The sequence below is a fragment of the Acartia tonsa genome, chromosome 10, assembly GCF_053477335.1.
Source record: "Acartia tonsa isolate MP-2025a chromosome 10, ASM5347733v1, whole genome shotgun sequence".
Classification (NCBI taxonomy): domain Eukaryota; kingdom Metazoa; phylum Arthropoda; class Copepoda; order Calanoida; family Acartiidae; genus Acartia; species Acartia tonsa.
The window spans coordinates 20,652,770-20,676,034 of NC_137269.1; the positions used below are offsets into that span (position 1 = coordinate 20,652,770).

The 23,265-nt window shown below is 30.3% G+C and overlaps 2 protein-coding genes across 3 annotated transcripts in view; one reads left to right on the forward strand and one right to left on the reverse strand.

Moving 5' to 3' along the window:
- The window catches only part of LOC145329619 (uncharacterized), a 330,978-nt gene that overhangs the window by 112,765 nt on the left and 194,948 nt on the right, over window positions 1-23,265 (forward strand). The window lies entirely within an intron of this gene.
- LOC145330717 (uncharacterized) overlaps window positions 1-23,265 on the reverse strand; it is a 90,922-nt gene that overhangs the window by 51,703 nt on the left and 15,954 nt on the right. Inside the window, exons 5-13 of the mRNA XM_080175383.1 lie at window positions 20,057-20,121; window positions 18,431-18,493; window positions 11,860-11,943; window positions 6,390-6,484; window positions 5,822-5,947; window positions 5,317-5,378; window positions 4,968-5,067; window positions 2,547-2,599; window positions 95-151 (exon numbers count right to left, since the gene is read on the reverse strand). Of these exons, the coding sequence (XP_080031509.1) occupies window positions 95-151; window positions 2,547-2,599; window positions 4,968-5,067; window positions 5,317-5,378; window positions 5,822-5,947; window positions 6,390-6,484; window positions 11,860-11,943; window positions 18,431-18,493; window positions 20,057-20,121 (705 nt within the window). The remainder of the gene's footprint in view (window positions 1-94; window positions 152-2,546; window positions 2,600-4,967; window positions 5,068-5,316; window positions 5,379-5,821; window positions 5,948-6,389; window positions 6,485-11,859; window positions 11,944-18,430; window positions 18,494-20,056; window positions 20,122-23,265) is intronic.

The following is a 23,265-nucleotide window of genomic DNA, read 5'->3' on the forward strand; positions in this document are numbered from 1 at the left end:
CCTTCCCATAAAAAAAAACAAGAAAGGAAGAAAGAAAAGATGAAAAATATTATGTAGTAACATTAATATATGAATTTTAGATAAATTGACTATTCCTGAATCCAAACTTTTCCATGCAATTTCTGTTCTACGTAGATTAGAGCTCGTTGTCCTAGAATAAGAAAGAAAAATATTTTTTAAAATATCAACATAAAAATAAAAGATACAATAATAAAAGATGATTAGTTTACAATAGGTTAAAAAATTTTAGTGTATTTTTTCACCCAATCTTAGTTTTTTTTCCGTATAAAAATTCATATTCACACAGTTATATTATCCAATGTTGGTATTATCCTCTTAGAATTTTTTTTTATCAATTTTGAAAATTTGAGTACCCCCCACCCCCCTAACAGCGAACTATGAACTCTGGCCGCAGCGCTCGGCCCCCTTGCCTGCCTAGCCGCAGCGCTCGGCCCACTTGCCAGCCTACCCGCAGCGCTCGGCCCACTTGCCTGCCTAGCCGCAGCGCTCGGCTCCCTAGCCTAAAACTCAAATTTTCAAAATAAAAAAAAAATTTCTAAGAGGATAACGCCCCAATGTTGATTAAATATTATCTTAAAGTCAAACTGTCTTTAATAAACAAAACTTATTTTTTAACTAACAAGAAATGAAAATTATCTGGAATTTGGTAATTTTATAATATTTTCATTATTTAAAAGCTTAGATACGGGTTGTCAGATTTCATTAATTTCATATTTAGAATAAACTTTTATAAGGAAAATTTTTTATTTAATTTAATAGACAGTAGACCTCAGTTATCCTAGTATATAAAAATAATATCTATAATAGAACGATGTCTGTCTGTTTTTCTGTTTGTCTGTTTGTTTGTAGCGAAGGATCTCGCTAACCGCTGAACCGATCGGGTTCTTCTTTACAGGTTTACAGGGTAGCTTCTCAAAGGTCCCGGGAAGGTTTATAACTATTTTCTTGGGGGGTGGGACACCCCGAACCCCCCCCCTAAAAATTAAAAATACTCCTCAAAATTTTTTTTCTTTTTAAAACTAAAGTTAAAATAGTTATATTTCTCCCCCCCCCCCCCCCCCCCAATTTTTTTTATTTTTTCTTTTAAAATATGAAAAATTGGTTTGATTAAACCTCTTAGGGCAATGCCCCTAGAGGCTGGGGGCGAAGCCGCTAGTTAATATATATAGTAGTTAGATATCCAATATAACTACTGAACAGATTGGGTTCTTCATTTTAAAACAAACAATCATGACTAACCTTATATTTTCTTACTCCAGTCTTTTAAAAATTTTAAAAAAGGCTTCCAATTAGAAGTGTTAGCATACACGCTTTAGAAAATAGGTAAAACTTGTAATAACTATCATTCTTATCATCCTTACACTTTTTACCAAAACTTTGATCTGTATCAATAAATCTTAACAAACTTTGATTAGATAACACCTTCCCCTCCACAAAACTTTTCTTGTGGAGAGAGGGAAGGGGGAGGGGGAAGAATTCATTGGAATATTGGGATAAAAATTGCGTCATTTTTAGGAATAAAAGCAAAGGCAAATTAAAGAATAGTTATTTCTTTCATCGTATTATAAACGACTTTTTTAGCCCCGAGATGCCGAAGGCACGGGCTAAAAAAGCTGGTTTTAATCTTATAATTGTACATTTCTAAATTCGTAGAAAACTGGATATAATACGATGCTAGACATAGTTTTTTTCGTATGGATGAGAACCGGTTTCTATTCACCGGATTCGAATGAATACGGGAAAAACTATTATTTTAAAGTTTGAAATGAGAAACAATCAAATCGAAAAAAGCACTTTAAAAGAAATTATTTCAACGTAAGTTAAGACTTTAAAAAATGAAGAAGGCTTTTGATTTTTGATAAATTTTGTCAGAATATGAAATAATCTTTATATTGTAAAAGTTTTTTTCCTTCTTATTTTCCCTTGTAATATTACAACAAATAATTTGTACTTACAAAGGAATTTAATCTGTTTGATTTTAATTCTACTCAGGTACAGGTATTCAAAGATTAGGATTTATTACAAACTTTTTTTAAGTACTACTTAGACTTGATGGGGAAACAAAGTAAAAGAAATCAATTGGACACAAACATAAATTGTTCATAAAAAAATAATTGTACCTAAATTTAATGCTCTAGTTAATATTGTAAATGAATGTAAATCAAAATAAAGAAAAATTAGCATCAAATGAGCGTTAGAGATGTACAGAATAGTTATTTCTCGCATCGTATTATAAACGGATTTCCGCGGATATAGAATTTACAATTATAAGATTAAAACTAGTCTTAATCTTACGATTGTACATTTTTATATTCGTAGAAAGCTGGATATAATACGATGCTAGACATAGTTTTTTCGTATGGATGAGAATCGGTTCCTATCCACCGGATTCGAATGAATACGAGAAAATAAGTTAAATTTTAGTGGCCAACAAAAATGGAAATAATCTTATTATTTTTCAGTTTACTATCCGTAGAAAACTGTGTATAATATAATAATACGATGTTATAAATAACAATTCTTACCTTTTGGTATTTCACTGGGCAGAACATAGATATGGTGAGTACACGTCATGTTTCTAAAATTAATATAAACAAATTATTAAAATTATTTTCAATGCTTCATTAATTTTATCCACTTTTAAAGTTGACATTATTATAGTCATAAAATACACGAATCAAATGTTTTACAATGAAAGATTAAAATAATCTAACATAAATAAAGTATATAAAGAATATAGATAATTATTCCACTTTTCTTATCTAAAGTATAAAATTTTAAATTATGTATATTGTATATTCTTATGTTTTCTTTTCTCATTTTAAAAATTGCATCATTTTCATGGAAAGAGTAAAAAATAAATTTACAAAGATAGATAAATTTGAAATTTTCAATGTATTATCAACTTTCCAAGAAAATATATGGTCTGTAGCTTAAGCTTTCGACGAATACTAAACCTATTGAATTCTCTATTTTAGGAAAGCTTCACATTAGTTCTGGTGTGATTTTAGGTTATTTAACTTGTATATGGGATGGTTTTAGATTATTTTCTTCAAAATGATAATAATTGGGTTATCTTCTTCAACTCCTCCCTCCTCAAGTGCCTCTAGAGGCGATGTAACTTGCAGTAAACCGTAAAGTGATCTTCAAGAAAAAATACAATTTTCCTATTCCTTTAATCATGATTTTGTTCTATGATGGAACATTTAATTTTATTATATTTGCAACCTTAAAATTCTCATATTTTCAAAAAGATGCAAACTTTTATCTTATAAATATCCCATTTACTAGAAATGTCCGAATTTTAATCATTCTTTTAGCATAGCATCACTTGATCCTTGTGGAAATGCGTCTGGTCGTTGTCGAGGAGGCAATCGGAACTAGTCTCATCCCCAACCCAAGCATAACAAATAGTTAGGAGGAACGCCTTGGCCCATTTACATTTACAAGCGCAATCCTGTACCATGCAAAGTTAGGAATTACACATGCAGGGATGCTGTGAGTATTGGTGCAAAAAATATGACGTAACAAAAAAAATTAGCCAATGAGAGGCCATTATTGACCAATGGTAAAATTTATAGTGGCCTCTCATTGGCTAATTTTTTTTGTTACGTCATATTGCACCAGATTTCCATCTACTCTCCCAGCTGACTAAATAACGATTACTCATCAACCCACTTTACCCCATACCCTACCCTCTTACTGCATGAACGAACCAATAAATGACGTCTATATTTTCTATATCCATTTGAGTAAACCTTATAAAATAATTGAACAGAAGTTTCACAACTGATTATGTCACTACATCTATTTAAATTTTAAAAATGTGTTTTTTGCAAATATATTAAGATTTTAATCTCTCCTTCAATGGATAAAAATGCAAAGTGAGACATACGCCAACTTTTCAAACATAGAAAAAGGGATTATCAATATGGGTAAAAAGTGTTAAAGATGATTTTTTACCATATGTAACAAAGTAGTTGGATATAGGTATATAAGTCCAACGATTCGTCTAAAATTCGTTTGGAAGCCTTGTATTGGTCAGGTGAAGAATTTTAACTAATAATTGAGGTTGGTATAAAAAGTTTCAGGCTCATTTTTTATCTTCTAAACATATTCCAATCTGAAAATTTAGTGTTTGTAAAATGTATTTTAAAAATAAACTGTTCTCATTTAATGTAAAATTATTTTCGTTTATCTCTTTAATTTATTACTTTAATGAATACTGTTTTGAAAAGCCTCTTGATATAATTCTTTCTGTTTTAATTTAAATGTCGGTTACTTAACCTAAAAGTCAAATACCCTTGCTAAAAACAGTACAAGTATAATCTGAGACTTTTGCTAATATACAATATAAAACGTTGGTTGTATTTACTAAAAACCTAAAATTTTAACTTTAAATTTAGGTTAAATATTTGACTAGGAGACTAAATTGGCGAAACTTAAACTTTTGCTCTGAAATTTCTAGATTAACCTAGAAAAATATGCTCATCTAACTATATGACATGTCCATGCAAGCATACAAGTTTTCATGCAAAGCAACTCTATAGCTATCATATTTTTAGAATTATTACTTTCAATGAGGATTAGAAATTGGACTAAAAGTCAAATGGGGTAATATTATGTTATTTTGAATTTAGGTAGTAGATTTATCTGGGGGAAGATAAAATCATAAAATAGCAATAATTACTAAGTAAAAATCGCTTTTAATGTTTACAATCACAAAGAGAACATTTTTCAAACGTGATATTAAAGTCTAAAAAGTTAAAAAAAAACATCTCATAGAAACATGTAAGGCTTGATGTACAAACAAAATTAAAAATTTGATCGGATAAAAATTTAGTGCTGCACCCCCATTGTATTGGTCTGAGAGAGTTAAGTAAATCTTTTTTTTTACATCATTGCTATTTCTCTCCGAAAAACTTTTCCTGTAATAATATATTTACCTATTATATATTCCATGATAGTTAGGAGATCTAACTAAACATTGTTGTCTGCTACAGTTGGTCAGTTTCACTTCACAGTTGCTTCCATGAACAAGCCGCCCTGTAAGCATGATAAAATTTAAAAGAATGCAAACATGTAAATTTAAAGAAATAGACGTTCAAATAGATTCTTATTAAAAGAAAGAAGTTATGTTTGATATGTTTTAGATTGGTTAAAAGAGGAAAAATTACGCCGTTTAAATATAGCAAAAATATCATCAATATTCTTCAAAATTTAAATTCTTGGATTTTAAAATCATTTTATTTAGACAAAGGCTACAATTAAGTATGTCTACTCTGTAGCTTATACCTGTATAGATGCCGTTATTTTGGGATCTTCCTGTTAGTCCAGTTTTAGAGCTATATGCATTCCTGTAAGAAAAGTATCTTTGATCTTTATTGAGTATATATTTTTGGTTATTTTACTTTACTAAACAACCAATAAAATGAGCAAAAAAGATATTAGACTATAAAGTGATTATTTAGAAACTTTAGAAACTTTAGAAACCTTTCGATAGATAAAAAATAACAATAAATTATAAATACAAGAAAAAGTAAAGTGTATTTCTTTTAATAAACTAAAGAAATGCTAAAATTATAAAAGATGGGGGTTTAAGTCATAATTAAAAAGAAGGGAAATTTTACAAAAAATATTTAAAAGGTTTACAAATATTTTTCTGTATTTCTTTTAAGAAACTTAAAAAATGGCAAAACTTAATCATGATTTAAGTCATTTAAAAAGAAAGGGGAATTTTTACAAAAGATATATAAAAGGCAAGGAAAGCTAAACAAAATAGTGTTGACTGTTTCTGTACCTGTTTGCTGGAATGACCTGGAACCTGAAAGCCGCCCTGAAGCCGGAGTGCTGCCTGGAATCCGACCAGAACTGGTGCAAATTCACCAACAGAACTAAATCATTCTCGCGGCTAAAGAACACGGGCCTAGAAAGTAAATTATTAAAATTACATTTTAATAAACAAGAAAAAATCTGAAATCATTCCAAAAATTATTTTGAAGCTAGATGATCCCTGCCCTAAATAGAAGATTACTGATTTTTTACTTTATAAAACAAACTATAAGTAATAAAATAAAGCAGTTTAGGCTAGGTCCTGTTACTAATCACGATTGTCAGTTAAAAATCTTGAAAACAGTAAAAGTGTCTGACTATGACGTCAGAAAAAATTAACAATTAACCAATGAGAAGCCAGTATTCACAATGGTAAAATATATAGCGGCCTCTCATTGGTTAGTTGTTAATTTTTTCTGACGTCATAGTCAGACACTTTTACTGTTTTCAAAAATCTTAGGCGTTGTTGCCTTTGTCTACTGAAGTTAAAATTACTTAAGAACAGTCTAGCCCGATGCATTGTAATGTTATCATACCTGGATTTATTATGAATACTGCCACAGAACTGACCCACATCGTCCTGGTGAAGGCCTCCAGCCTCCAGGTCTGCCCGTCCATTGCTATCAACGGCCTAAAAGTAAATATATATTAAATATTGTAGCTGCCTTATAATAAAGTAACAAAATGTCTGTCTGTCTGTGTTAAGCAAAGGATTTCTCGCCAACCACTGAACCGATATGGTTTTGTTTTAGAGTGAAACTTCGGGGAATAGTCCCTTTCGTGGCAACGCCCCATGAGGGGCGATTCGTCGTATTTTTAGAATGGCTTATGATACATTATTTTAGTTTTGGTTATATTGGGTTAGGTGATTGCCTCACATGGTTAGGCAATTGGTCCCGCAGGGTTAGAGCCACCTGACGGAGCTAGAAATAGGAGAAAAGCTACTGTGAAAAAAACATAGGATCGCCCCTTAAGAAGCGTTGCCACGAAAGAGACTATACCCAAACTTCGTATAGGCCAAGGAAATGTTTACAACTACACCATAAAAATGATAAAAAATATCAAGATCTCCTATTTTTTTTTACTTAATTCTCGTTTATAAGGTAAATTTAAGCTGTATCAAATTATGCATAGTCTAAAATTATCAGAAATGTTATCGACGCGGCTTTTTTTTATTAGAAAATAACGGTGTCTTTTGAGTAGCTTTACTTTTTATTCTGATAAATCAAACAGTTATAAATGAATTACATCTACCTTCATTTATTTCATTACTGTATGTACCTCAAATTTATCTTAAATCTAAGTTTAGCTTGTAAGATATAATGTTTTAGTAAGAGTGGGAGAAGGTTTAATTTAGAATTTATATTTTATAGATTATTGATTCAAACACTTTTTACCACTTTGTACGGTTAAATCTCTTAGTATCAAGGACGTAATGTCAAAACTTTTCATATAATTTTTAGGGGTTGGAAAATAATTAATTTTTTGGGGAATGGTCTCGAAATCTATTGATAAAATTAACATCCCCCCCCCCTCCACGAAACATCTAAAATCTAAAAAAATTGTATCTATACAACCATAACCGCCTGGCTAGGTCAACTTTGACTGCAGCTTATAAACCTGTATAACTGTGAACAATTATAAAATAGTATATATGAGTAAATTTCTTTTGTGTTGATTATATTCTTGTATAATCAATTTATCAAATTTATTCATACACAGAGTATTAACCATTAACGCCACGGACAGGGAGAAGTAACCTAAATTTTGATAGCAATACGTCCGCTAGTTACCAGGGAGTTGGTACAAACTGAGTCATAAATGTGAAGATTATATTCAGACTACTGTAACAAAATCAAATGACTTTAATTAGTATTAAAAGAAGGGATAGGTTAGGTTAGGTAAGGTTTGGTTATATTGAATAATATGTAGCTACTTACGGGTAGGGCAACGCAGGATTAGGGCACCCGGCAGGGATTAAAAATAAAGCAAAAAACTCCCCAAATTAAACAAGAAAGGAAATATTAGAAATAAACCTTTTTATTTCAATATAAACTTTCCTTTCTTAAAAAAAAACAAAATCACCACTTAAAATTATTTATGTATGTATAGTACCTTTTTAAAACAAAGTACATACAGGATTTTTCATGTTTGTTTTTTATTAAAAGTAGCATATTCTTCTACATTTTATAATTGATGAGGTTAAATTTTGTGATTTTGGCAATTTTTGGGGGGTTAAGAAACGTTTGTTGTAAAGCACTCAAATCACAAATTTATGCTAAATAATAGTAAACAAATTTCGGGTATAGTCCTTTCCACGACATATCTCCATAAGGAGCGATTCTTCGTATTTTTCACAGTAGATTTTCTCCTATTTCTAGCCCCTGCGGGGGGCTCTAACCCTGCGGGGCCATTTACCTAACCCTGTGGGGCAATCACCTAACACAATATAACCTAACCTAACCTAAAATAACCTATAAAAAGCCATTTTAAAATTACGAAGAATCGCTCCTTATGGAGATATGTCGTGGAAAGGACTATACCCCAAATTTCTATATTAGATTAAAATAATTTGAAAATATAAAATAGGAAAACTATAAAACCTGTTTAAATTTAATCTCCCTAAAGTAATTTATTTATGCTTTTTATAAAAATACGTAATGATGAAAATTGGAAAACATAAATGCATACATCACACTTAGCTCAATTACATAAGCCAGTCTAAATTATAGAAGGTTCAAATTTATTTATCTAATTTAAGCTTAGAGAAAAATCATGTGCCGTGATTCAGCTAATTAATTTTATTAGACAAAATGTTGGATATATTTTGAGGTAAACTTGTTTTTGCGATGTAACCAAAGGGAAGTGGGTAAGTATGGGAGAAATAAATTAAGATTAATCTGCAACTCAATTTCTCCCAAAATTAACCAACCAAATACGAATGAGTCTAATAAATTAAGGGAGATAATTAAGTCATCCATTGTCCTTACCGTATAATCTATTTATACAAAGGGGTAGTTGCACGAAATGCATTTGAACTTAATTTTGTGAACCGCATATTCTTTCCTGATTAATTGGTTAAACTACATTTATATGGCATATATTTGAAAGAATTTGACGATTTTCAAGTCTTGTTATTTTAAAAACTACGTGGTAGAAAATGAAATTCTTTCAAATATATGCCATATAAATGTAGTTTAACCCAATAACTAGGAAACAAGGATGACAGCATCCATAAGTAGCGAAGCTCAGAAATTATGAATGTATATTTGAATATATTTACAATATACAAGTGTCATCCTATATATTTAATGAAATAGGGAAATGACAAAAACTTCAAAATCACGCAACCTTTCAAGCACGAAAAATTAAAAATCTAGGAATCGATCTAGCACCACAATTTATAAACAAATCTTTATGAAACTTGATGGAAATATGTAGAATATGAGCATATTCAATCCCTGATAATTTCAGCCGCAAATCCTGAATAGGAATTGAGAAAAGAATAGAAAACCTAAAAGTCTAGGAATCGATCTAGCACCCCTATTAATATAAAAATCGTAATAAAACTTAAGGAAAATATGTAAAATGTAAATTTAAGCAATCCCTGAAAATTTCAGCCCATTATCTTAAAAAGGATTTGAGAAAATCAGAAAAACATGAAAATGTAGGAATCGATCTAGCACCCCAAATAACAGACGGATGGACAAAACAATGTATAGATTAGATGTGCATATGTTATAGAATCTTCACTAAAAATTTCAGCTTTCTTTTATAGGAGCCGAGAAAATCACGTTTCCCCCACTTTGTCTCAGACGGACAGACGGACAGACTGACGGACAGACGGACAGACATTTCGAATTATAGAGTAGCTTCGCTACTAAAAATATGCGTTTCACTAAATTAAGTTCAAATGCATTTCGTGCAACTATCCCTTTGAACATATCCTTCCCTTTATTCTTGGCGGCAGATAAAGAGTGAAACTGAACAATGGTGCAGTGTGTAAATTGAAAGTAAATATATTTCATGAATACAGTTCTCTGACGTCATTATATTTAAAATGAGCTTTAGTTTAAAACTTATACTTTACCTATATAGCAAAACCTTTTAATGTTTTAAGATCAATTTTGGATGAACAGCTGCTCTATAATAAGGGTTTGTTCATACGCCCGTATTATTCTTACACCTTCAAACTCTTATACTTAATAGTTTTTGTTCTCATCTACAAGTCTTACATATAGTGATTTTTATTTTTAATGCTTTTTTTCCCTGCTAGCTAGAACACCATGTTAGATGAACCAAGACTTTGCATGGAAACATAAACACAAACTAAAGACGACCAAATTTTTCTAAAAGTAAAAAATTAGTATTCTATAGATAGCCACCAATTATAAAATGATGTCTATAGTTTGGTATGATTAAGCAGTATATGTTTCAGTATTGATAGCTTGTTGTTCACGTGATTCTCATGTCAAAAAATAAATGATGCAATAACTACGCAACTGCAAAAATCACCAAAAATGAAAATGGTCCGAGTCTATATTAGTTATTGTTATATAAAGTTCTTCTTGATAACTGAATTATCTAAGTTTCTACAGAAGCCCACTATTCAAATGCGGTTTTAGGACTTTCACACTTACCAACACACACACACAAATGCATCCTAATTTACAATATCTATTCGGATATAAAAAATTGTAAAAATGTAATAGATAAAAATCACAATTCTTTTCTACGATTATTTTTTCTTTTTATAACTATAATGATGGAATTTTGATAGATAAAACATGTGAGGAAAAATTAGTAAAAAAAGAAATATCATGGGACCAAAATATCAAAAATTTTCTTACTCTCAAAGCTCAAGATAACTAACGAAAACTTAAACTTTTAAAAGCAAACAAGCATCTAGAAAAAGATTAATTATTTAAATACTTCTTTTTATAAAAAAATATTGTTTTTTTCAAGACTTGGTTAAATTACAAAAAGTTTGAGTGTTAAATAAAAAAAAATATGTTGGCCCCTTGAATTTAATCAAACTTTGGCAATTTGACCCTTTTCCTTTTTAAATTTGGGTGTAGTAATATCCATTTACCGAAATAAACATTTAAATCCCCCAAGAAATGGAGACCCTTTTCATCTGGTAGAAAATTGCTTTTTGTTCTTTTATAGGGACTAGGCTGTGTTTATATTTCCGACGCTGTTGACTCATTTCAAAGATCATATACAAATTCTGGACAGTGTCCGTGCCATGAGTGGGGAATTACATATAGCTCATGCCCCCTCTATTCATTTATTTTAATGTTGAAGCTAGAGCCATGGCACTCTAATATATCTACTGTAAATGGTTCAGTTAGATGAATAAAATCATTTACATAGATTTGAAATTGGGAGATTAAACTCTTGAATCTAGAAGTCAAGTAGTAGGTTTCAACCTTCTTAACATTCATTAAAGCTCTAATTGTGAGATGGCCATGAAATATAATTGGGCAAGAATGATGACATCCATAGAATAGAAGCTTAACAATACGTATAAACAACATTAACAAATATTCAACATTCAATGATTCAACAAATATGGGTTTTTGGATTCTACTACTTTTATTAGTTTTTTTTTATCTGAAGCCTAAGATGTCAATAACTACTTTAGCAACTGATTCTGTTCTTTTTAAAAAATTTCAGAATCATATAGGTTCCGAGATTGTTTTAGGTTATTCTATTTTAATCTTGTGATGTTTTTAGGCTATTTTTCTACCCTCTTCTTACTTACCTATTTGAATAAAGCCCTTAGATGCTTTCGCCGTTAGAATCTTATAATATATGAAATACCTAAAGTAATATTTTAACATAACCACATATACAATACATACCACGGACCCATAACTATACCTATCAAATCTTATGATATCCATCAGGACAGCCACCCACATGATGACTATGGAACTCTACCTGTAATATCTTGAGATATCCATCAGGACAGCCACCCACATGGTGACTATGAAACTATACCTGTAAAATCTTGAGATATCCATCAGGACAGCCACCCACATGAGGACTTTGGAATCGTCCAACGCTGAATTCCTCCATTTGAATCTTAAACAAAAAATATTATGTAAGTACATTAAAGTCTATACTTAACTTAAAAAATATATTTATAAGGCACACAAATACTTAAAATTATAAAGATAACATTACTGAATTAAACATATTTATATTTATTTTGACTTAAAATTTTAAAATTTGAACATTTTTGAATTCGTTTATGTATATTTAAAAAAAAACTTCAAAAATCAATCCAATTTTTAAAAACTTTTGATAAATTTTAGATCTGATCTTTTATAACTCCCGATAAAATATGTTTTTTTTTGGAAATATAAACATAGAATATAGTTCAATAAAAAAATACCGATGCCCAGCTCAACATTTGTTTTTTTTCTGTGTTACCCAAGGTCATAATAAAACTTAATTTTTTGACATTACTATTTGAATATTCAGCTAAAAATATTTATGACTACTGGGTAATAATATGTTTAATACTTGAAGAAGATGTGAGTATTCTGCAATTACATTATTGGAAAGAGGATGCGCAACATAGAGAAAGGGAATGGTTAATATACTAATCAACACAAAAAAAAGGAATAAACCACATTTTACTATTTTGTCGATTTGTTAAAAACCTGCGTTTATATCGTACTAAATTAAATTAAATAATTTTTTATTCAATTAAGTTTCATGTTGAAAACCAAAAGAAAATATCTAGATGCATTTCACATGACAAGTTAAGGAATCAACAGCCACAATTATTTTTTCAGCCTTAGACAATATATTTAAAGCGTTTTTTTTTCTAAATCTACAAATTAGGCAAGCTCTGCCGCCGTACCACTAGTATGATTATTCTACCACAAGAGTAAATTCGCCGCTGCAGAACCTTCTAATAATGTTATTTTAGGAATTTAAAATTTCAATAAAATGGTGTGTAAACTGAAAAATCATGTTTAGCATCGTATTATAGACAGTTTTTAAATAAAAATAAAATAAAAATCATAAAATTGATACCAGTTTTGTTTAATCGGGCCTTTGGTCCCTCTGGGTTAACAAAACTCGCTTTAATCTTATGATTTTTCATTCTAGTATCCGCGAAAAGCAATCTAAAAAACGATGCGATAAATAACTATTTCTCAAACCAAATATCCAACAATTACTTCTATTTACTTTTCCTGTGTTCCTAAATATTTTCCAATTATTACTTTCCCATGCCATTATAAATACCTATGAGCAGGGGCATATTTTCAACAAAAAATAATCTATATATGTTTATTTCTTTAAATTTTGCTCGCTAATCCATAAGCAAATTCTTAGGCAAGTTATCAGTGTAATTATCAATAATTCGTTTGTAAGGTCATATGTTCTAAAATTATGGAAAAATTTCGTTTTAATCATTAAATGTGCTTACATTTTAAATAAAGTATAGTAAGCTTTTCTTAAAGTAAAGCACAAAATATTAAACAATTCAAGTCGATTATATTTATAGAATTATAGTTCCTATGTGTGTAAATACTGCAGAAGGGGAAAATAGTAAGCACAAATAATTACATATTTTTGCATAACTAACAGTGGAAATATTTGCTTACACCCAACACTTTAAAAAAAGGGCTAAAACCAGCGTTCTTTGGACAGAAAAAATTTGTATTTTCCCTTGAACCTATTTTTAAGGAACCCTTTACCGTATGATCATAAAAACGAACTCAAACAAGCTACTTTAGAAAAGGTGTCTTCCAGCATTTATATTGTAGCAAGTTTCACTGTTAAGAAAGATTCACTTCTATGTATTTTATCAATCTTGTTTGAAATGAAATCTTTGAGGGCAAACAAACCAAATAGTCAAAATCTGTCCCAATTTCGGTAAAATAAGATCAAACATTTTACAAGTTTTGTTGGGGGATGAGGACCCCCTCTCCACTCCATCCCTTACTAATTCAAATCTTTATCTCGCCCAACCCCACCCTACACACACACCAACCCTCACAATATACACTAAATTATTGTAGAAATGATTCCAAATTTAAAACCAATTTTCAATTTGAATAAGATTTCATTTTTGATAAGAACCATTGAGACAGACAGACATTGCTTGCAGGAAAATAGAAACGGGGTGAGATTTTATTTTGGAGGGATGGGTAGGGGAGGGGGGGGGGGAGGATAAATAAGTAAAACGTAACAAGAAAAATTACTTCCAAAAGTAGTAATGTTTAAGTGCTCTAAAACCATAAATTAAGGATTATTTTAATGTTAAAGTTTTATAATATTAGTTTCCAGTCAAAGGTAGTGGAGAAAGGAGATAGGGATAAAGAAGCAGCTTATAGTGCCTAATAAAAATGACGATATATAGTAAAAATGACCAATGATAGGCCAGTATACATTTTACCATTTGTCATCTGTATTGTATGACGTCATTTTTTAGGCAATTTAAGCAGCTTCAAGGATAAAAAGAAAATTAAAGAAGAAAACAAAATAAAATAAGAGAAGTTGAGACAAACAGACCAACCTACCTACCGGATGAGTACTAAACGTAAGATTACCTTCACTGCTTAAAATATTAGATAATCTATAGAAAATGTAATGTTCAATTGAAGGGTGTTTAATCATTCCCACAATTATCATATTCGCTAAAGGATTAAAAAAGAACTAAATAAAATCATTAATCATTGCTTGAACACCCATAAAAAAGAGAAAAAAATGCAGTTGTTTAACTAAATAAACTTTAAGAATAGATACCTAGATAAAGTAAGATAGTTCTGTACAAATTTTGTATCTTTCTTGGAAATATTTGTATAAGATTTAGTGCATAAATTTATTGTCGTTTTCCTGTGGATTTTTATGTACACCTAGGAGGAAGGGAGTAAAATACAATTTTAAGATAACTTTGAATTGATATTTATGCAGGATAAAGGAGATTATTGGTGATTTAATCAAGCTGAAACATTTTTACCCAAAAATAATTTTGAAAATTAAAGGCAAGATTCCTGAGAGCCCTTTAAGTTTATGTCTTTGTTGAACTAAAACTTGATCTTTATTTCTTAAAGTTTTTGACCTAATGGCATGAAATCTGCTTTTGCCTGTATTCAAATTAACTGTTTTTGAGATCTAATTCAAACTTTACTGTTAGCAATTTTTTTCTTCTTCTTAGCTGTGTTAATATTCCCGACACTATTGGTTGATTTTCAAAGACACAATTGAGAATCGGCACACGGTTCTTTACTTTACGGTTGTTTTACTCTAATAGACACAATATTAATCAATGTTTCTGAAACCATTGTCCGCAGGAAGGAACGAATAAATAAAACTTGAACTTTTAAAATCTAAAATATAGGATACTAGAGTTGGGCTCGATATAATTAACTCGCTATTGGCTAGGTTTATTCAATGTTTTATTTACTTTCTTTTGGTTATCTGAATTCTGTCTATTAACCCTATTCTTCTTCTTCTCCCTGACGATTTCTTTCTTTAAACTATTTTAGGATCTTAATATTTTTATTTCAAATTATCGTCCTGAAAGGGTTAAAATGTTTAGTTAACTGTTAAACTTTAGTTCAATATCTAACCACATTACGCACATATCGCTAGTATCAAATTATTTTAAAACTAAGTTTTCTTTTCTTTACTATATTATAAATTTAAATTTTCTGTTTTATGGATAAAAATTTAATACTTCAATACAACTCAAATAGCAACATGAAATAAAAAAAGAGTTTATTCTTCATACAGTAAAATAATGGTTCTTATCGTTCTGGTCAATGAGAGTTTATTACGGATTATTGGAGCACTATGAGTTTTAAACATTTATCGCTTGGAAAACTAAAGCTCATATATAGACATTTATTTCCTATATAGATCTGACATGGATCTTAATGCAATAAATCAGGCTGTTTTGTAAATGTTAAAAATTTGAAGATTTCATTAAACAAAAGTTCCCGCAAATATAAGTATTAAATAATGTTAAACAATTTTAGAGACCATAGATTTGAATGATAAGAATGAATGTAAAACCTTTTACATAACCTCTTTCAAACATATTTACATACATTTCAGATTTTTTTTACAAAGACTTTACTTATAAGTTAGTTTCATTAATAAAGGATTATGTATTTGAAGGGGTGAGATTGCAGAAAAAAATTTGCTCAAAACCATGCCTAAACTTTACATTATAAAAAGAATTGTAAAAACATCCTTGAAGCTATGAATGTTAGAAATGTCGGATCATGGAAAGAAAACAAAGTCATTCCTTAATTAGGACAGAAGTCACCTTCCTAGGAAGGACATAAGTAGCTTCCCTTATTTGTTATGTTTTGCAAGAATTTGCTATGTTTTGCAAGAATTTGCTATGTTTTGCAAGAATTTGCTATGTTTTGCAAGAATTTGCTATGTTTTTCAAGAATTTGCTATGTTTTGCAAGAATTTGCTATGTGAAGGACAGAAATGCTATGTTTTGCAAGAATTTGCTATGTTTTGCAAGAATTTGCTAAGTTTTGCAAGAATTTGCTATGTTTTGCAAGAATTTGCTATGTTTTGCAAGAATTTGCTATGTTTTGCAAGAATTTGCTATGTTTTGCAAGAATTTGCTATGTTTTGCAAGAATTTGCTATGTTTTGCAAGAATTTGCTATGTTTTGCAAGAGTTTGCTATGTTTTGCAAGAATTTGCTATGTTTTGTAAGAATTTGCTATGTGAAGGACAGAAATGCTTTTTTTTGCAAGAATTTGCTATGTTTTGCAAGAATTTGCTATGTTTTGCAAGAATTTGCTATGTTTTGCAAGAATTTGCTATGTTTTGCAAGAATTTGCTATGTTTTGCAAGAGTTTGCTATGTTTTGCAAGAATTTGCTATGTTTTGTAAGAATTTGCTATGTGAAGGACAGAAATGCTTTTTTTTGCAAGAATTTGCTATGTTTTGCAAGAATTTGCTATGTGAAGGACAGAAATGCTATGTTTTGTAAGGTTTTGCTATGTGAAGGACAGAAAAGCTAAGTTTTGCAAGATGAAGGACATAAGCAGCCTTCCTAATGTAAGAATTTGTCAGACAAAGGATATAAGTCACCTCCCTTTAGTTAGATTTTGTTAGATGAAGGACATAAGTAGCCTTCCTTAGACCAATTTCCAGTGACTTCTGTCCTAATTAGGAATGACTTTGTTTTCTTTCCATGATCCGAAATGTCTAACTCAAACGTTAATGAGATCTTAACGGACAAACAAACAAAAATCTCACTCTTTATAAAATTGGACTGTATTATAAAACATTTTAAAAGTAATACATTTATTATATAGCAGAAATAAGTTATATAATTCTGTCTAATCATTTTAACAAAATCTACGTGTCACCACCAGATTTAGTGAAATGCTATGTGAAATTTCAATATTTGAAATACAAATGTACCAAATTGTTAAAAATGGAAAATCTTTATATTGGTTATCTTTCTTCTCGTTTTTGCAAATTCAGGGGGTATGATTCTAAAAAAATTGTCATCCATATGACTTTTTCACTTTTGCAACCATAAACATTTCGAGGAAGGTATTTTCCCACCCTTAAACCTCGCAAACCCCGTGCCTTTAAAATTAGTTTGACTCTAAAATTTTAAAAATAATGATATAGCCTATTTGTATAGAAAACTATTACATTTATATGTTTTTTTCTCATGTCTGGTATGAGTGAAAGAGAAGAGAGATATACTTGAAAAATGTTTGTTCTGTAAAATTAATGCAAATACAACAAATTTCAGGTTAGAAAAACACAAAAAGAATCATATAAAAGTTTAGAACTAATAATTTTCATAACAGTTTACTTTACTAGTTCTTAAATTTTGGTTTTCTTATTTTTTAAAACGTTTTAGATGCTATGATTGACATTAATTATAACAAAGTCTTTGCTAAAGTCAAACTGATTTAAATTGTAAGTTAAAATTAGTGTTAAAATGATGCTGTGAGTATTGGTTTAAAAAATATGACGTAACAAAAAAAATTAGCCAATGAGAGGCCGTTATTGACCAATGGCGGCATGCGTAGTGGACTCTCATTGGCTAATTTTTTTGTTACGTCATATTTTTTAAACCAATACTCACAGCATCTGTTAAAATGATAGAATATGTTTTAAATTGATTTTTCCCCTGATTTTTCTTATTTATATTATCTCATAGAAATAATGCAATTTTGTTAGTTAAAAATAACAGTGCGACAGTCAGACTGAGTTTTTGAGGTTTCCGTAAAAGATCAATGGATATAGTATACATGGATTTATTGACAGGGTGAAATTGTCGTCAATTTAAGTTGCTTATTTAGACCTCATTTAGTGGTTAGTTCGTTCATATAGTAGGAGAGGAGAAGATGAAGTAAAGGGGGAGGATGGGGGGTGTGGTTGTTTCAGCCAGCTGTGAGTATCAATTTATCAGAGTACATGGAAATCTGGTTCTATTTATGGGAAAGGTACCACCACCCACCCAAGAGAAATATCGCCCTACCTCCCCTTAAGGGCCTCTATAGGCCTCTAGGGGCGTATCCGTTAGTCTATAAATAATTAAGTATACACAATACCTGAATGATTGTATCTGAAGGAGAGTTGAATCCAAGCCAGCAGGAGAATGGCAGTTTGTCACCCCTGGCGGAATAAATATTTATATTTATCTTCTCTTAATAAATTTGTATAGACAGTTTACTTTTAATAACACAAAAATACTTTCAAGGAAAGCCAATTTCAATGGCTATAATAATAATTCAAAATAGTAAATAAAAGTACGGATTTTCCAGGGATAAGGGATGGGAAACCTGACCGAAAATTAGGTCTCAGCCTCCTTTTAAAAGTGATGGGGCAACTTTTCTTTTTTGCCTATAAAATCAACTCATTTCCCCCAGTTCCTCATTGGCTGTAGGCCAATATCCAATAGCCTGAAACTTGCTTTTAGCATTAACCAATTAATTAATAACAAACGCGTCCCCCAGTTCATTATTGGCTAAATTAATTCAAGCAAACATAAATTTCTGCTATTAGAAAGACAACAATGGAAACTTTCTGCTATTAGAATGACAACAATATATATGACGTTCAATCACATCAACTTATTATTAAATTTACACATTAATAAATGTCCATATAGCAAAACATAAATTGAGAGATCGTTTTTTGAAGACTGAGTAGGATTCAACATTTTATACTTTAGAACAATGTGAAAAACTCATGTCTTTAGACAATTTAAAAGTTACATTTCATGTGGAATTGATAACCCATCTAAATGATCACAAATACAAAACTAGTTCAATATGTAAATAAAAGTGTACTGTGTTTTGTTAAAAAAAAATTTCATTAATTTTGGTAAAAATTATTGCACACTTAATTGAACTTTTCTGTTAATATTTAACGTAAAATAAATTTTTTTTTAAAATTCTTAATTTATATGTTTGCTATGGAACAATTAGTTGATAGAATGTTACCCATGTACTTATTCAATTCTACTTAATTTATTTATTAAAGCTGGGGAGCTAAAGCGGTGTTTATTTCTATATACAAATTTTGGGGTGAAGTAGATCCCCCCTTAAAATGTTTGAAAATAAATCAGATTTAACCATCTCAAAAAAAACTTTTTTTAAAATGGGGGGCGGGGGGAGGTTGGCGAAGTAATAACGGGATTCTTCTTAAAGCCACTAACATATTGGTTCTTTGAAAAGTTTTTATTATATTTTATGATAGGTGAAATCAACTACCTGAATTCTATTCTATACTTTTTTTCTTTGCATTCATATAATAGCTATTTCATCATTGTTCATAGTTTTCAAATCTAACTACTGCGTCATCCCGAAACTAGTTTTTTAGGCCTAGTTGGAAAATAGGCCTGGAATAATATTTTCTTACGTTTCCCATCCCTTATCCCTGGGATTTTCTTAATACATCCCATTATATGAAGTAGTAAGGATCTTTTTGCCTTTAGCCCAAGATTTCGATAACTTCGGAACCGATTATGATCTCTATTTCATGAAGCTTCCCTGGATGGTATTATACTATTAAATACTTATATTTAAGTTTGTCTTTAGGCAATTTTTTAACTTTCCTTACTACTTCGAATACAGAGCTTGCAAAAGCTAGGAGCTCAGCCGCTAGCTTTACAAATAGTAAATGCCATATATAGTGAGGCGGGGCTGAGGGCGGTGTGAAAAATAAAATATTTTCCTAGGTCGTGGAACAGCTATCCGTCCCCTTGATCCATCCTCTAGTTGATACGTCTTGTTGCATGCTGAAATTAAACAAAAATTATTTTGACAATTTAATATTAGTAATAGTTATATACCGGATCGTGTTATAGACAGCTTTTCGCGGGTAGTAAAATTTAAGACTTATTTTAGCTCCGAGGGGCCAAAGACTCGGACTACAAACTTCATAACCTCACATTACAAACAAAACATATAATAAAATAATCATAATTTACCAAAAAGGTAAAAGGAAACGATAATATGCAAGATGAAACGTTCTTTATTTTATTTGAATATGTTGTGTACTGTATATTTGCCCTAATATTGTTTGTTTGTTTATTTACTTTTGTTTGTGTGTGTGTGTGTGTGGGTGTGTATGGGTGTGTGTGTGTTGTATCAATAAAGGTACTAAGAAAGAGAGGGAATGTCTGATTGAGCCAATAGGAGAATCGCATCGGAATTTACATTGGATCTCATTGGTTGAAATTATGTACACATTTTCCTACGAAGGCATGTTTTTTTTCATTTCATACATACATAAAAGTCAGCTGTTAACAGTATATTTTCTTAGTAGAAAGCTTTGCGGAATCAGAATTAATTGCCCAAAAATTTCGTTTACAATTTGAAAGCTTGAAACAAAGTTGGATTCTTAAAATAAAAGTTAGGCTGGCAACTCGCTGGTGAGGCAAAATTATTTTTGTGAAAAATCCTCCAAAATCGAATAAAAAAATTTACAAAAATGAAATAAAATCTTAAGAGGGTTATTAACATATGATTTTGTTTAATTTTTGTAGATTTTTAATGTGCTTTTAAATGATTTTTCACAAAAATAATTTTGCCTCACTATCGAATAGCGAGTCTATCATTTTTTAAGAATCCACATCAGCTTGAGTCGAAAGTAGACAATACTTTTGTCTGCTAGGAATGTTCTCTCTTAGATTTGACGAAAAAAGGGTTCAGAATATTCTTCTACTCTTCTATTTCTATTGTTGTATCTAATTTTAGAAAGTTGTTTAATATATTCATCTAAATTCATTGGATTTGCATTGAAACTGGATACAACTCTCTTTCCATTTATCTTTCTATCTAACTTATTTTTTAACTATCTACTTATCTTTCTAATAATCTATTTAAAGAGAGTAAATAAAACATTTGAAATCTCTTAATAAATATTCAAAATTTACAATTTTGAGTTAACCATTTATATCAACCTATTTATTTTGTAAATCATCAATATAACCATTTGTTATTTATTCTTGTGTTTTTCTATCCTCCTGTTTATTTATTAAAATATGCTATTAACATACACAGATATTATATGCTTAAACTGTAGATTCATTTAACAATAAATGTAAAAATATAGATGTATAACCCAGACAACTACCAAAGATGGATTCTTAAAAAAATTAGGGTCACTTAGTGAGACAGAATTGGCAAATTGCTTTCTACTCTTTTGTAGCAAACAAGCTGTGTTAATATTTCCAACGCTATTGGTTGATATTTAAAGACCCAGTTAAAAGTTGGCACAGGACCCCCAACCAGAGAACATACAGTTATTTAACCCCTCCCCCCTCAATTTTTAAAAGCGAAGCTTTTCTATAATTAGGGTCGGTCCGAACGTCCGAACGTCCGTCCGTAACGGATAGCTTTTTTCGTTAATTTAGGCATGTTAGAATTGTCCTATCGATTTCAAATTTTGCATGGTGATTCCTTTAGTAGTAAGGTACGATTAAGAAAGCGTAGCAACTCTATAATCATTACCAAAATGTCCGTACGTCCATTTTAAACATGCTGATTTTTTAACTTTTTTAACAACAAACTTTTATGTGATCTAATAATCGGATTGATCTGATTTTTGGTATATTGATTCCTGGGACAACAAAGTATAATGTAATAAGAGATGCAACTCTATAATCAAGTCCTGAAAATGTAAGTATGTCCATAAACATTATCCTGTATCAAGCAGTTTTTCAACAAATTTACTTACATTTTTGCTTTGACTCTTATACATTTATATTATGATTATTCAGTTCTGACACTATACAAGTGTTAATGTCCGTTTGTCCTACCGTTTCAGTGCTTCGCTTTTATGGATGTTGTCATCCTTGTTTTATTTTAATTATTTAACAATGCACAGTAAAGATAATTAATAAATGTTTTACATTTATAAATAAACATTAAAACTGATAAAATTAACACGATGCATTCTCTTTATAAATTCTCAATTCTATTTGTCCTATAATTTTATCCCATACAGGGGTAAAGTCGTAGGTACAAGATTCTAAAAAGTATGTTCCCATCTAGAGGCTTGGAGATTTGGGGTTGTATCAACCTCCCGATCAAAATTCAGGGGAGCGGTGAATACCCCCTAAGGTGTTCAGTCGTCTACATCCCATTACACCCCTATCTCTAACAAGGGTCTACACCCCTACATGCACCTTCCCAATACAGCCAAGGAGGTTAAAAGGGTTAACATCCCTCTTGTTGTTTGTATTTCTTCTCGATTTTGGTTTCAAAAATATAAATAAGGTAGATATAAACAAATTAAGATTATCTTCGCACACTCCCCTGTCAATTGTCAGATTGGTCTGGAACAGGTTTTATGCTATTTTTCCTTGTTCCTCAATTCCTGGACAAATATTTAGTGTCTCTATAATTGTATGCATAGAAAATACAGGATGCAACCTTGCACATTTTAGATTAATTGATAGATATGTAGATAGAAAGTTACATGGACAGATTAATTGAATTAAAGACAAAATTATTCTATAAAAAGAGTTGCAAAGATAAAGATACATATCCCTAGGAAGTACCCTCCCTTCGGGGCTCTTCTAACCCATACTTAACCTAACCTTTTTTTCTCAAGTTAATTCATGGTCCATAGGCAATATGAAGGAAACCACCGATGCAAAGAAGGTTTAACTTGTTGTGTACAAAGAGATGTATAGATAAAAAAATAAGCTCAGTAAATTGCATGCACATTAAATAAAGGTAGAAACTTTACAAATTAAATGGATTAATGAATGGGCAGTAGATAACTTCAGGATTAGTTATTGTTGAGGTACAGAAACCTGACTCAAAAATATGAAAACAATTTTCAAATTTAATTACACTTTAATTTTGTTTTTTAAGTAATAGTACTTTGCAAGAGGTTCAATTCTTAAATCTAAGACTTCAAATTTGAAGGC